The 14,081-nt window shown below is 46.2% G+C and overlaps 1 protein-coding gene across 6 annotated transcripts in view; it reads left to right on the top strand.

Annotated features, from left to right (window-relative positions):
- Positions 1-12,412, top strand: part of FGGY (FGGY carbohydrate kinase domain containing) — a 533,714-nt gene extending 521,302 nt beyond the window's left edge. For all 6 annotated transcript variants that reach the window (XM_063939260.1, XM_063939262.1, XM_063939261.1 and 3 more), the window contains 2 exons: positions 6,499-6,560; positions 11,429-12,412. In XM_063939260.1, the coding sequence (XP_063795330.1) occupies positions 6,499-6,560; positions 11,429-11,510 (144 nt within the window). In that variant the 3' untranslated portion in view covers positions 11,511-12,412. The remainder of the gene's footprint in view (positions 1-6,498; positions 6,561-11,428) is intronic.
- The last annotated feature ends 1,669 nt before the right edge of the window (positions 12,413-14,081 follow it).

Raw genomic sequence — 14,081 nt, 5'->3', positions numbered from 1 at the left:
AAACCTGCAAGCTACCCGAGTTGGAATACTGGGTTGACTCGGATTGTTCCATCTGGGCCCTTTTACACCGCACAACAACACGGGCTGTGCGCGCTCATGTGCAATAACCGTGCTCAAAGCTGGCGGTGTAAAAGGGGTATTATTGTGATCTCTACTGTTCCCTCTACATAAATGTCTCATCAGAAAAATAAATGCAGAAAACACGAATCAGATTCTAGCTAGCATTCCCCCATTTATTTAGTCTATAAAGAACAGTAGCTATAAGCTAGATGGCTTAAAACATCACCCCCCCCCCCCCCCCCCCCAGTTCCCTCTATATAATGCATGACTATAGATTATACCAACCAACAATTACACACGCTGAGCAGTGACAAAGTGACCTGACCTGCCTACACCCAGCCCAGTGGCGTAACTACTGCCCCCGCAGTCCTCGCGGTGGCTTGGGGGCGAGGGGCTGCGGGGGCGCCACTGATTTACAGCAGACTGACATGCGGACGAGCGTCCGCATGTCAGTCTGCAGTCTCCTTCCCTCCGCCGCTTGTTGGAGGGACACGGAGGGACAGCGCGCCTCCCTGTGTCCCTCCTGCTGCATCATCTCCGGCGGCCGCGGGTCTAATAGGGGGAAGTGCCGTCCGTGAGCTCTAATTGGCTCACGAACCGGCACTTCCCCCTATTAGACCCGCGGCCGCCGGAGATGATGCAGCAGGAGGGACACAGGAGAGACGAGCTGTGCCCTCCGTGTCCCTCCAAAAAGCGACGGGGGGGGGTAAATATCTGGCACTGAGGGCATATATGGCACGGGGGGGGGGGGGAGGAATATCTGGCACTGGGGCATTTCTGGCACTGGGGGCATATCTGGCACTGGGGGGGGGGGTATCTGGCACTGGGGCATATATGGCACTGGGGGGGAATATCTGGCACTGGGGGCATATATGGCACTGGGGGGGATATCTGGCACTGGGGGCATATATGGCACGGGGGGCATATATGGCACTGGGGGGAATATCTGGCACTGGGGGGGGGGATATCTGGCACTGGGGCATATATGGCACTGGGGGGAATATCTGGCACTGGGGGGGGGATATCTGGCACTGGGGCATATCTGGCACTGGGGGGAATATCTGGCACTGGGGGGAATATCTGGCACTGGGGGGGAATATCTGGCACTGGGGGGGGATATCTGGCACTGGGGGGGAATATCTGGCACTGGGGGCATATATGGCACTGGGGGGATATCTGGCACTGGGGGCATATATGGCACGGGGGGAATATCTGGCACTGGGGGGGAATATCTGGCACTGGGCTCATATATGGCACGGGGGGAATATCTGGCACTGGGGGAGAATATATGGCACTGGGGGCATATCTGGCACTGGGGGCATATGTGGCACTGGGGGGGAATATCTGGCACTGGGGGCATATGTGGCACTGGGGGGGTATATGTGTACCTGGCACATGGGGGGGGGGACTATATTTGGCACTGGGGCATGTAAGTACCTGGCACCGTGGGGGAATATCTGGCACTGGGGACATATGTGGCACTGGGAGCACAGCCCTAGCAACAAGGACTACCTCCTAGCAACGAGCATGACACCCAGTGCATGAAACACCTGGCAACGAGCATGACACCCAGTGCATGAAACACCTGGCAACGAGCATGACACCCAGTGCATGAAACCCCTGGCAACGAGCATGACACCCTGAGCATGAAAACCCCTGGCACCGTGCATGGAACCAAGAGCATGAAACCCCTGGCAACGAGCATGACACCCAGTGCATGAAACCCCTGACAACGAGCAGGTAATTGAAAAGTAATTAGAAGCCTTACTGTAGGACTTAATGTGTAATGGGCATTACGGTGTGTGGCATAATGTATCACGGACATTGCGGTGTGTGTCATAATGTGTCACAGGCATTACGGTGTATGGTATACTATATCGCGGGCATTGTGATATGTGGTATAATGTCTCAGGGTCATTGCAGTGTGTGGCATAATGTATCACGGACATTGCGGTGTGTGTCATAATGTGTCAGGCATTACGGTGTGTGGTATACTATATCACGGGCATTGTGGTATGTGGTATAATGTCTCAGGGTCATTGCAGTGTGGCATAATACATAACGGGCATTGCGATGTGTGGCATAGGGTATAACGGGCAGGGCATTGCGGTATGTGTCACAGGCATTACGGTGTATGGTATACTATATCACGGGCATTGTGGTATAATGTCTCAAGGTCATTGCAGTGTGTGGCATAATGTGTCACAGGCATTGTATGTGCTATAATGTATCGGGCATTGCAGTGTGTGGCATAATGTATCACGGACATTGCGGTGTGTGTCATAATGTGTCACAGACATTGTATGTGCTATAATGTATCAGGGGCATTGCAGTGTGTAGCATAATGTATAATGGGCATTGCGATTCCTGTCATAATGTGTCACAGGCATTACGGTGTGTGGCATAATGTGTCACAGACATTACGGTGTGTGGCATAATGTGTCGGGGGCATTACAGTGTGTGCATATTGTGTCGTGCATTTTTGTGTGCGGCATAATGTCTAAGGGCCATTGCAGTATGTGGCATAATGTATACTGGGCATTACTATAAGGAGGAAAAATGACAAATAATGTAAGGGGCATGAATCAGGATTATTTTTCTTTCCTGTGGTGGCCAACGTATGGGCGTGCAGGTTGCAAAACTGGGGTATAAGGTAGTCTTTTCCTGCAATGCCACGCCCCTTTATGTGAAACCACGCCCACTCCAACAAAACCACGCCCCTTTTTTGGCGCGCGCATATTTATCCCTTTCTTGCTCCCAATTATGGAGCATAAAGGGGGGGGGGGGGGGGCGCCGAAGAATTTTTTGGCTTGGGGGAGAAAAATTTCTAGTTACGCCACTGACCCAGCCCCCTATTCCCCAAAAAGCACAACGTAACCCACTGTTAGTGCAAGCTCTGCTCCTCTGGAGAAGCGTTAATCCTGAAGGTAACGATCACAGTTGCAAATTTGTATGCAGCAGCTGTGCAAAAATATGCAAATGTCGCTGCTGCCGGGAGTTGTACAGATTCGCAAATCAGCGTCTCTGGTCCACCACTTGCATACAAGGACGCAATCAGCGGGCACACGTCGGACGAACATGGACTGAGTAACATCTATGGCTGCGTAGTATGGGCACTGGATGTAAGACGCCGGAGCCATTTGCAACTGCATATGGGATCGCAGTTGCAAGCTATGACATGACCCAGAAACATTCACACCCCTTTGTTTGAGTCACTTCCCCCTTACCTCCAACAAATGCTCCCCGACTGTCACTCACTGCGACCGCCATCGCGGCATATGTTCAGCGCAACTTATGTGCAGTGGCAACAAAATAGCTCCACTGTGTACAAGATCAGCATTACATCCAAATTGTGTCTGTATAAACCGCAATAGCCAACTAAAGGGGTACATTTACTAAGCAGTGATAAGAGTGGAGAAGTGAGCCAGTGGGGAAGTTGCCCATGGCAACCAATTAGCATTGAAGTAACATCTATAATTTGCATACTATAAAATTATACACAGCTGCTAATTGGTTGATGGGGAAACTACTCCACCGGCTCACTTCTTATCACTGCTTAGTAAATATACCCCTAAGGGAGAGATGTACTAAGCAGTGATAAAAGTGGAGAAGTGAGCCAGTGGAGAAGTTGCCCATGGCCAGAGGCGTAACTAAGGCAAGGTGAGTGGGGCACGTGCCCTGGGCGCCTTGGCAGGCCCAGCAGAGGAGGGCGCTGCCGGCGGCCAGGGCATCATGCCCACCCGCCCCCACTATTACCATGCCCCCGTCCCGTTGCAATGTGAGGGGAGGAGAGCGCAGCTTCTCTCCTGCCCCTCAATGTGCTCACTACTCTCAGTCTGGTCTCCGGCGGCGTTAGCCAAACAGAGCTTGCGGACGGCTCCTCATTGGCTGCCAGTCCGCAAGCTCTGATTGGCTAACGAACCGGCGCACCGTTTAGGATAGCCACCGCCGTAGACTGTTGGAGTGTTGAGGGGCAGGAGAGGCGCTGAGCTCTCCTCCCCTGGGAGTATCTATGAACAACCAAACTTCGTGTTCGCCTCACATAGCAGAGGCCAGCGGGCAGCGGTGACACTGATTCCTGACTGAAGTAAGCAGCAGCCCAGCGGGAGGGGTGGGGGATTCTTGTATCTGGCACTGTGGATCTGGCACTGTGGGGCACTGTATCTGGCACTGTGGATCTGACACTGTGGGGCACTGTATCTGGCACTGTGGATCTGACACTGTGGGGCACTGTGTATCTGGCACTGTGGGGCACTGTGGATCTGGCACTGTGGGGCAATATGTATCTGGCACTGTGGATCTGACACTGTGGGGCACTGTGTATCTGACACTGTGGGGCACTGTGTATCTGGCACTGTGGGGCAATATGTATCTGTCACTGTGGATCTGGCACTGTGGGGCAATGTGTATCTGGCACTGTATCTGTCACTGTGGAGCACTGTGTATCTGGCACTGTGTATCTGGCACTGTGGGGCACTGTGTATCTGGCACTGTGTAAAAAGGGGACTCTGCATGCGTACTGTGCAAAAATTGAATGAAGGTGTGCTGAGAGACGACACAAGGGGTAGGTGATAGTGTGCCGAGAGGCGACACAGGGGGTAGGTGATAGTCATGTTGGTAAGCCTTATTTTCAGTGGCCACACCCCTTCTGGCGCGTGGCCACGCCCATTTTTTCTGCACACGCACATAGTTCTTTTTGTGTGTGTGTGTGTGTTTTTTTTTGTGTGTGTGTGTGGGGGGGCACCCTGCTTGCCCTGGGCTCCGAAAACCCTAGTTACGCCTCTGCCCATGGCAAACAATCAGCATTGACATAACATTTCTAATTTGCATACTATACAATTATACAGAGCAACTGATTGGTTGCCATGGAAAATTTCTCCACTGGCTCACTTCTCCACTGTTATCACTGCTTAGTACATGTCCCCCTAAGTACAGTCCTTATGGCCAGCGCAGGTCCTTGTATCAATCACCGTGCAAAGATGTATGAGGTAAAAAGAAGTGCTCCGTGCCAGAAAATGAAAGCACTATAAAGAAGCATTATTGACATATACTGTATACAGGAATAGAGAGCAGTCAGGATCTCCCGAGGACGCGTGTACACGACTGACCGTGCTCAGGATCTCCACAGGGTACTATGGTAAATGCTGTCACCATTGGGCAGTTCCATAGCATCTAGGGGTGTCATTCAGACCCCATTGCACGCTGCAGTTTTTTGCAGCCGTGCGATTGGGTCTGAACAGCGCATGCGTGGGGGCCACAATGCACAGGCGCGTCGCTGGCCGGCTCCGAGCAGGGACGAAAACCACGAAGAAAGCGTTCGCAGCAACAAATGCAAGAAGATTGACAGGAAGATGCCGTCCTGGGGTGTCAACTCTCTGTTTTCTGGGAGTGTCGAGGAAAATGTAGGCGTGCCCGGCCGTTTCCAGGGAGGCTTCCTGACGTCAGCTCCAGGAAGGATCATCGCAGCGGCTGAGTAAGTCCTGAGCTGTGCAGACACGGCACAAACGTTTGCAGCCCTGCACAGCAAATCCCCCCTCACCTGTGGGCGGCGATTACCTGGTCGCAGAAGTGCAAAAAATAGCCTGCGTGCGACCAGGTCTGAATTAGGCCCTAGGTGCAGACACTTGGTTGGATACACGCCTTATAAACTTGCATTTAAATGTTATAAATAGTTAAAACGCAACAGACTAGTGTCACGAGTCAGCACTGATCAGGGATTTTATTTTTCACATGCCTGAGGCAGATAAACTGGCCCGTGTTTGCGATTACGGCTACAAAAACACATGGGTCTGGGAACTTCCCCCTTTCTAAAGAGTGAAGAAGAGTGGAGTTAACAAGTAGGGAAGTTGCCTATAGCAACCAGCTTCTATCATTTCAAATAATGTACTTGATAAAAGATAGCTAGAAGATGATTGGCTGGTATGAGCAGTTTGCCTACGTCTGCACTCTAGAAGAGTTGATACATCTCCCCCTAAGAGCCAGACAGTGTTAGGAGCAGGGTCCATACACAGAGAAGCAGGGGCGTTTCTAGAGAGGAGGGGGCCTGTGTGCAGGCTCTGTCCAGGCTCCCTCCTCTCTAGCTGGCGGACGCAGAGACTCTGGGCACTAGGGTCCCCTAGCGCTGTCACAGAGCCTAGGGCACATGCGCAGATCTCTGGGAAAATGGCACTGCGGCCATTTTCCCAGTGATTTTCCTACTGCGCATGCATGAAACACCAGAACTCCACACGCTCAAGATATGCGAGTGCAGGGAATGGAGGCGAACTACACGTACTACTGACAGCGGGTGAGCTGGTGAAGGACACCAGTCTGACAAGGAAACACCTTGGCCACTCTATATAGAGGGGAACAGCAGACATAGAACTACTGTATATTTAACGTGACATTTTTCCTGCTAACAGTGACACTATTCTGACTCTGATTTCCTCCCACTGACAGGAGGCCATGCAGACGATGGCAAAGGTTGGGAAGATCATCCTTCCGAATCCTGAACACAAACGGTAACTATTTATATTAACGGGATCACCAGGAATTTAAAAACCTTATTTTAGCATCATATTGTTACACGAATACGGTGATGCGAATGATCTACTGGTCTAGTTGTAGTAACTTCCTCAGAAACAACCCCCAACCCGATTCCAAAATCACTAAGGTTCTTTTAACGGAAACACAGGAATTGATGTATTAATAAAACATGGGCGCCACCTGCTGGAGAATGGGGAAATGACATGCACTTGTGTTGACATTTTATTTTATACCGTTTTATATTGTATGATAGAGTTTTAAAACTTAAGGTGCATACACAAGAGACGATATTGTGCATGATGTGCCCGATTCGGACACATACTGTAGTTCAGATATCGTTCAGTGTGTATGCACTATGTCGCTGGCGATGTGCACACAGGTGGTCATTCCGAGTTGATCGCAGCCAGGAACTTTTTGCTGCTGCTGTGATCAACTAGTCCACGCCTATGGGGTTGTGTATTTTAGCTTAGCAGGGCTGCGATCGCTTGTGCAGCCCTGCTAAGCTAACAATTTTCAAGCAGAAGTAGACCAGCCCTATACCTACTTACCCAGTGTGACGATCCCTGCGATGGTGAAGCTGCCTCTGACATCAGACATCCGCCCTCCGTTCTTCTGGACATGCCTGCGTTTTCCTTACCACTCCCCGAAAACGGCAGCCAACGGTCCGGATCCGCCCAGGTACGCCTTCTTCCTGTCAATCTTCTTTGCGGTCCGCTCTGCGACCGCTTCCTTCTTTAGACGCGACGTGACCCCTGTCGCCGGACAACGTTGCGCACGCGCACTGCGGCCGCCGTGTATGCACATTCTGGACTCGTTCGCACCGCAGCGATAAACCGCTGCATGCGAACAGGTCAGAATGACCCCCTCAGTGTGTATGCACTTGCCGATGCTGGCAAGTATACACACACAGTATATATGTGTGTGTGTGTGTGTGTGTGTGTATATATATATATATATATATGCAGAGAAAGGGGTGGTGTCTAAGGGAGTTAAACCCTAATATATCTTCCTTGATTTGACCACAATTCACTTTAAAAATAATTTTTGAATATATTTACATAAAAGTATTCAACAATCACAGTGAATAACAAATGGCTGACGTAATAAAAAATGCAGACATCAGATATGGACACCGTATATAACGGATAATTAATAGGTCCAATGTGGTTTTCTTAATTAGTACATATCCGATGTTCTTATATTCGAACCAGAAACCCAACGCGTTTCGTCCAACTGGACTTCATCAGGGGTTCAATATCAAATACAAGTCGGAAGAACATAAAGGAATGACTGATCAATTAATGATCGTATTAATCCCACATCAACAAAAACAGGCTTTGCAATAACAGAAGTAATAAAGAGTACACTGATTCCACAGCTGGGTATGTGTTGAATATGCCCGCTCAGTAAGGCAATCAGTAATACAATTATGCTGAGTTCGGTATGAGCCACAAATTCGTTTTCGTGGATACTCCTCAGCAGGAAGAGTGGCTTCTCCCATATATAATATGCACTACCATTCAAAAGTTTGGGGTCACCCTAACAATTTCATGTTTTCCATGGATACTCACTGTTATTTATCAAATGAGTTGCAAAATGAATGAAACATATACTGTAGGTAAGACATTGCCAAGGTTAGAAATATTAATTTTTATCGGAAATAATAATTTTGTCCTTCAAACTTTGCTTTCGTCATAGAATGCTCCTTTTGCCGCAATTACAGCATTGCAGACCTTTGGCATTCTAGCTGTTAATTTGTTGAGGTAATCTGAAGAACTTTCACCCCACGCTTCCTGAAGCTCCTCCCACAAGTTGGATTGGCTTGATGGGCACTTCTTACGTATCATACGGTCAAGCTGCTCCCACAACAGCTCAATGGGGTTGAGATCTGGTGACTGCGCTGGACACTCCATTACAGACAGAATACCAGCTGCCTGCTTCTTCCCTAGATAGTTCTTGCATAATTTGGAGGTGTGCTTTGGGTCATTGTCCTGTTGGAGGAGGAAATTGGCTCCAATCAAGCGCTGTCCACAGGGTATGGCATGGCGTTGCAAAATGGCGTGATAGCCTTCCTTATTCAAAATCCCTTTTACCTTGTACAAATCTCCCACTTTACCAGCACCAAAGCAGCCCCAGACCATCACATTACCTCCACCTTGACAGATGGCATCAGGCACTCTTCCAGCATCTTTTCACTTGTTCTGCGTCTCACAAATGTTCTTCTGTGTGATCCAAACACCTCAAACTTCGATTCGTCTGTCCATAACACTTTTTTCCAATCTTCCTCTGTCCAATGTCTGTGATCTTTTGCCCATATTAATCTTTTCCTTTTATTGGTCAGTCTCGGATATAGCTTTTTTTTTTTTGCCACTCTGCCTAGAAGGCCAGCATCCCGGAGTCGCCTCTTCACTGTAGACGTTGACACTGGCGTTTTGCGGGTACCATTTAATGAAGCTGCCAGTTGAGGACCTGTGAGGCGTCTATTTCTCAAACTAGAGCAGTGATTTTCAACCTTTTTAAACTCGCTGTACACTAAATAAGATTTAAAAATGCCGAGGCACACCATCGTTTTTTTTAATGAGATATATAATAACAAATATCAATATATATGAAATACACTGGCCCCCTTACAGTAATAAAACACATTTTCCCCCACAGAATTTAAACACGCTGTCCCCACAGTAATTACACACATTGTGCTCCCAGATTAATAAAACAAATGCACTGGCCCCCACAGTAATGTCACACATTGACCCCCACAGCAATTACAGATATTGTCCTCTAATGTAATAAAATAAATAAAAATACACTGACCCTTACAGCAGCTGTGAAAGGAGCTTTCCCAACGCCAGCAGCGCGAGTGTCCAGGCAGAGCAGGGAGCAACATGGAGCAACACAGGGCAGACGGAGGGGAAGGGAAACGTGGCGTGCGTGACCTATGAAGTCACGCTGTGTCTTCACAGGTCACGATCCGGGCTGCGTCTGAGAAGAGCACAGCGCTGCCCGAGCATGAAATTATAAAGTGAGGTGACGATCGGCATCTCTGGCGGCACATTTGAGAACCGAGTGTGCCGAAAACGCTGAACTAGAGACTCTAATGTACTTGTCTTCTTGCTCAGTTGTGCACCGGGGCCTCCCACTTCTCTTTCTACTCTCGTTAGAGCCTGTTTGTGCTGTTCTCTGAAGGGAGTAATACACATCGCTGTAGGAGATGTTCCGTTTCTTGCCAATTTCTCGCATGGAATAGCCTTCATTTTTAAAAACAAGAATAGATTGTCGAGTTTCACATAAAAGTTCTCTTTTTCTTGCCATTTTGCACAAGGGTTTTCTAATCATCCATTAGTCTTCTTCCGCGATTAGCAAACACAATGTACCATTAGAACACTGGAGTAATGGTTGCTGGAAATAGGCCTCTATACACCTATGTAGATATTGCATTACAAAACAGACGTTTGCAGCTAGTATACAACAAAAGCAATCCCCTTATGCTGCACCTGTTAGCCTCTACTCTCGGGGGAACCTCTGTTAGTAGGAACCTATATTACATGCAAACAAAAAACAATTCCAGAGTGCTGTTATATAATGAAGCAGGAGTGTGACCGGTTTTCAATGTTCACATAAACAGAACCTTCAATACATTTGTTTTACTTGATGTGTATGTAGTCCAATCTGTTGGATATTTATAGTCCAGTCTTGGGCGACAATCCTGTAGGAGATGCCCTCTTACCAGAAGAAGTCCTCAAGGATGAAACGCGTAGGGTTTAATCGTTTAACAGTTCAGAGAGGATCCTTCCCTGAGCTCACACCTGAATAAGTGGGCGGAAAGGTCCCTTTTATACACTCTCCTGTATGGGTTGTGACTAACTAAATCTTTTATCTATGTATGTAAAATTATTTTATTAAGATTACTGAATCATCTTAATATTTGTCATAAATATTTGGTATCTTTTACAGATTGGCCATTTGGCTCTTTTTTTTGGGGTGATTTTCTGGTGAGAGGGTATCTCAGACTGGACTATAAATATCCAACATATTGGACTACTACCGCCAGAATAAGACGTTTGGTGTATACTCTTCAAGTAAAACAAATGTATTGAAGTTCTGTTTATATGCACATTGAAAACAGGTCACACTCCTGCTTCATTACGTAATAGCACTCTGGAATTGTGTCTTGTTTGTAGATATATATATATATATATATATATATATATATATATATATATCCTGATGAAAATGTTTAAATAACATTGAAACGTTGATGCACCTGACCTGTGGTCTGTATCATACTTGCCTACCTGACCCTCTCCATGAGGGAGAAAATGCTCTGCTCCTGGACTTTCCTGGTAATGTATGATTGCCATCACCTGTGGAGAGCTAGGTAATTGATAAGAAAGGTGTTTCACCACAGGTGATGGCAATCATACATTACCAGGAAAGTCCAGAAACAGAATTTTCTCCCTCATGGAGAGGGTCGGGTAGGCAAGTATGGTCTGTATTCATTTATACTGGGAATGCCGCCAACTGGTATGTTCTATATATACATATGTGTGTGTGTGTATATATATATATATATATATATATATATATATATATATATATATATATAGTCCACAGAACCAGAGGAGTGGAGCAGAGAGCAGTTAGTATTCTCCAAACACTGCATGGAGGAAGCTGTGCGGCCCACCTCTGTTCTTGCATGGCTGAGTTATGGTCTTATGGACCACCGTAGCGCGAGGTGTTGTTACATTAGCGGACTAGTGATGACAGACTGTGACAATAAGATGTTTGCGGAGACTCCTGTATACTGTATATGTGCGCATGTCTCACTTTCTTTGTTGTGCAGGTTTTATGAGAAGAAGTATCAGGTATTTCTCAGATTGTATGAGCACCAGCGGGAATATCAGGCTATCATGGCGGGATACTAATGAGAAGACGGGCCCATCACCGGACTGCGAGAAGAATTCAATCACCACAAAACTTTATTGATTATATTTAAATATTTTAATTATGGCAGCACATTGAAATCATCATGTTAGTTAATAAATATGTTAAAATATTCAACTTGGAGTTTTGTTTGTTGTTAAACAGACCTTACGTTGATTTCTTAAACAGTCCAGCAGCACAGATAATATATGGGCTAATGCACCTCCTTCTATACATTATAAGGATATTATACATTCCTTGCCCATATAAAGGCATCAGGACTGCAGGATTTTATACAGGTCATGTGACTCCAAGTTAACTTCCAATATCTCTAATCAGTAGATGTGTGCTCAGCCACTGGCTCCCAAAAGTACCATGATTAAAGTAATACACACCCTAAAAAGTCATCCAGGACGCACAAGCAGATCCTGCTGATTAAAATGATATGCAGCATGGCAATATTCTGTGTGTAATAGCGGCTGCATCGGCCTACGAAGTTATGTTAGTGTTTGGCTGGAAAACGCTGTAGCGTAACATTTTGTATGCAGATACAGTTACAATTACACACAGAATATAGGCATGCTATATATCATTTTAATCAGCAGAAGCTGCTTGTGCATCCTATTTGCATCCTATTTGCATCGTTTAGCAGGGGAAAAATGCAAAAATGATATGTACAGTACACAGACTATTGTATTTTTGTTTGATTTTAAGGTTAGAAATTATTGTAAAAATGTTTATTTGTTTAACTGTGCTGTAATTGTGTACTTATAAATGTGCTGTAATTGTGTACTTGTAATTGATTGTGCTGTAATTGTGTACTTATAAATGTGCTGTAATTGTGTACTTGTAATTGATTTCCAACATTGACAAACACAACTCGCACTAAAAAAAAGTCTATTTACCTCCGACTTTGTAGAGCTGTTTTGTGTGAGAATTTCAAACTCGGACTACATTGTACGTGAAACATGGGGAAAACATCTGGATCCAACTTTTTATCAGGTGATCTCAAGAATAGAAAACATCCGACTTTTCATGAACTCGGACGCTATTACATTGGATGGGTTTGCAAAATGTCGGCAAAATCAGACATTTTACAAACTCGTCTCCCATTACATCCCGGCCTTTATCTGTAATTGATTGGGGGTCACCGCTGTGGTGCAGGAGGTTCTCCAGTGGTGTTACTGTTGGCATCACCTGCCAAAGACTTTTTGCTCCAGGGTTTTGACTATAAAAATTATTGGAATAATACAAAGAAGATTTTTCTAATATATGCCCTTATTTATCAATGAGTGATAAATTTCACTGTGAGTGATAATTGCACCAGCCAATCCGCTCCTGTAATTTTCAAACCCAGCCTGTGACATGGAAGTTAGGAGCTGATTGGCTGGTGCAATTTATCACTCACAGTGAAATTTATCACTCATTGATAAATAAGGGCAATAGTCTTTGCATTTTTCATATAGTCAAAACTGCGGCGTATATGTTAGTATGACAGGAAAGGCTCTGCCTCACCTCACCTCGTTAGCCCCGTCTTTACTGTAAAATGCCTCAAACTGCAGCTTTAAACAGTGGGAGGGGCAGTTATATGATGATGAGAATGTTGCACCGTGCCCACAAATAGGGTTGTCCCAAAGATGATGGGAATTGTAGTATGACGGGTGACTCACATATTCACATAGGTTGGTTTTATATTACACCCAAATATCCTAAGTAGAGCATTCTTAGAAAAGGCGCATTTTAAGTCTGACCCCTAAAGGTCTCTATTTAGGAAGCAGCGGCTTTTGAAAGGACATTTTAAGGAAAAGCTATAATAAAAGTTTCTGTAATAAATGAGATATGGGGAAACCCAATATAATATGTTTACATAGTTAAACTTATACGAGAACTGTTATTTGCGGATTGTTGCCGATCATCTCTCATGGTCCGTCAGCTCCGTCTCTGGTGTATAAAAGAGAATGACTCAAATTAAAGTGGACTAGATCAGTTTACAGAAAGGAAGCAGAATAATTAATTACTCGAACAGCTGCTGCTAATGACCAACAGAGACTGTTCAGCTAATTACTGGGCCATAGCTTCATTTGTGTCAGAACATGACATTCCCATTAACTATTAGAAGTCAGTAGTACAAAGGAAAATTGAGGTTTCATATGGGTGCATTATATCACTTCAGGTCTTTTATATATTTAGCCAGGGCCATACAGTAACTAGGGGCGTGCCATCAGTTCATTTGCCCAGATTGCCTGTCTGAGCTCTTAGAGAGACACAATGGGGGGTCATTCAGAGTTGATCGCTAGCTGCCGTTGTTCGCTGCGTAGCGATCAGTGAAAAAACGGCTAATCTGCGCATGCACCACAATGTGCACCCGCGTCTTACGGGAACGAAGTCCTTTGTGGTTTTGCACAGGTTCTAGCGACGATTCCAATCGCACAGTCGAACGCAAGGAGATTGACAGGAAAAGGGCGTTTCTGGGTGTCAACTGACCGTTTTCTGGGAGTGTTTGGAAAAACGCAGGCGTGGCCGGGCGTTTGCTGGGCGGGTATCTGACGTCATTACCGTGTCACTCGTCGCAT

This window comes from Pseudophryne corroboree, chromosome 9, assembly GCF_028390025.1.
Source record: "Pseudophryne corroboree isolate aPseCor3 chromosome 9, aPseCor3.hap2, whole genome shotgun sequence".
NCBI classification, from domain to species: Eukaryota; Metazoa; Chordata; class Amphibia; order Anura; family Myobatrachidae; genus Pseudophryne; species Pseudophryne corroboree.
This window is presented reverse-complemented; position numbering and strand designations above follow the sequence as displayed.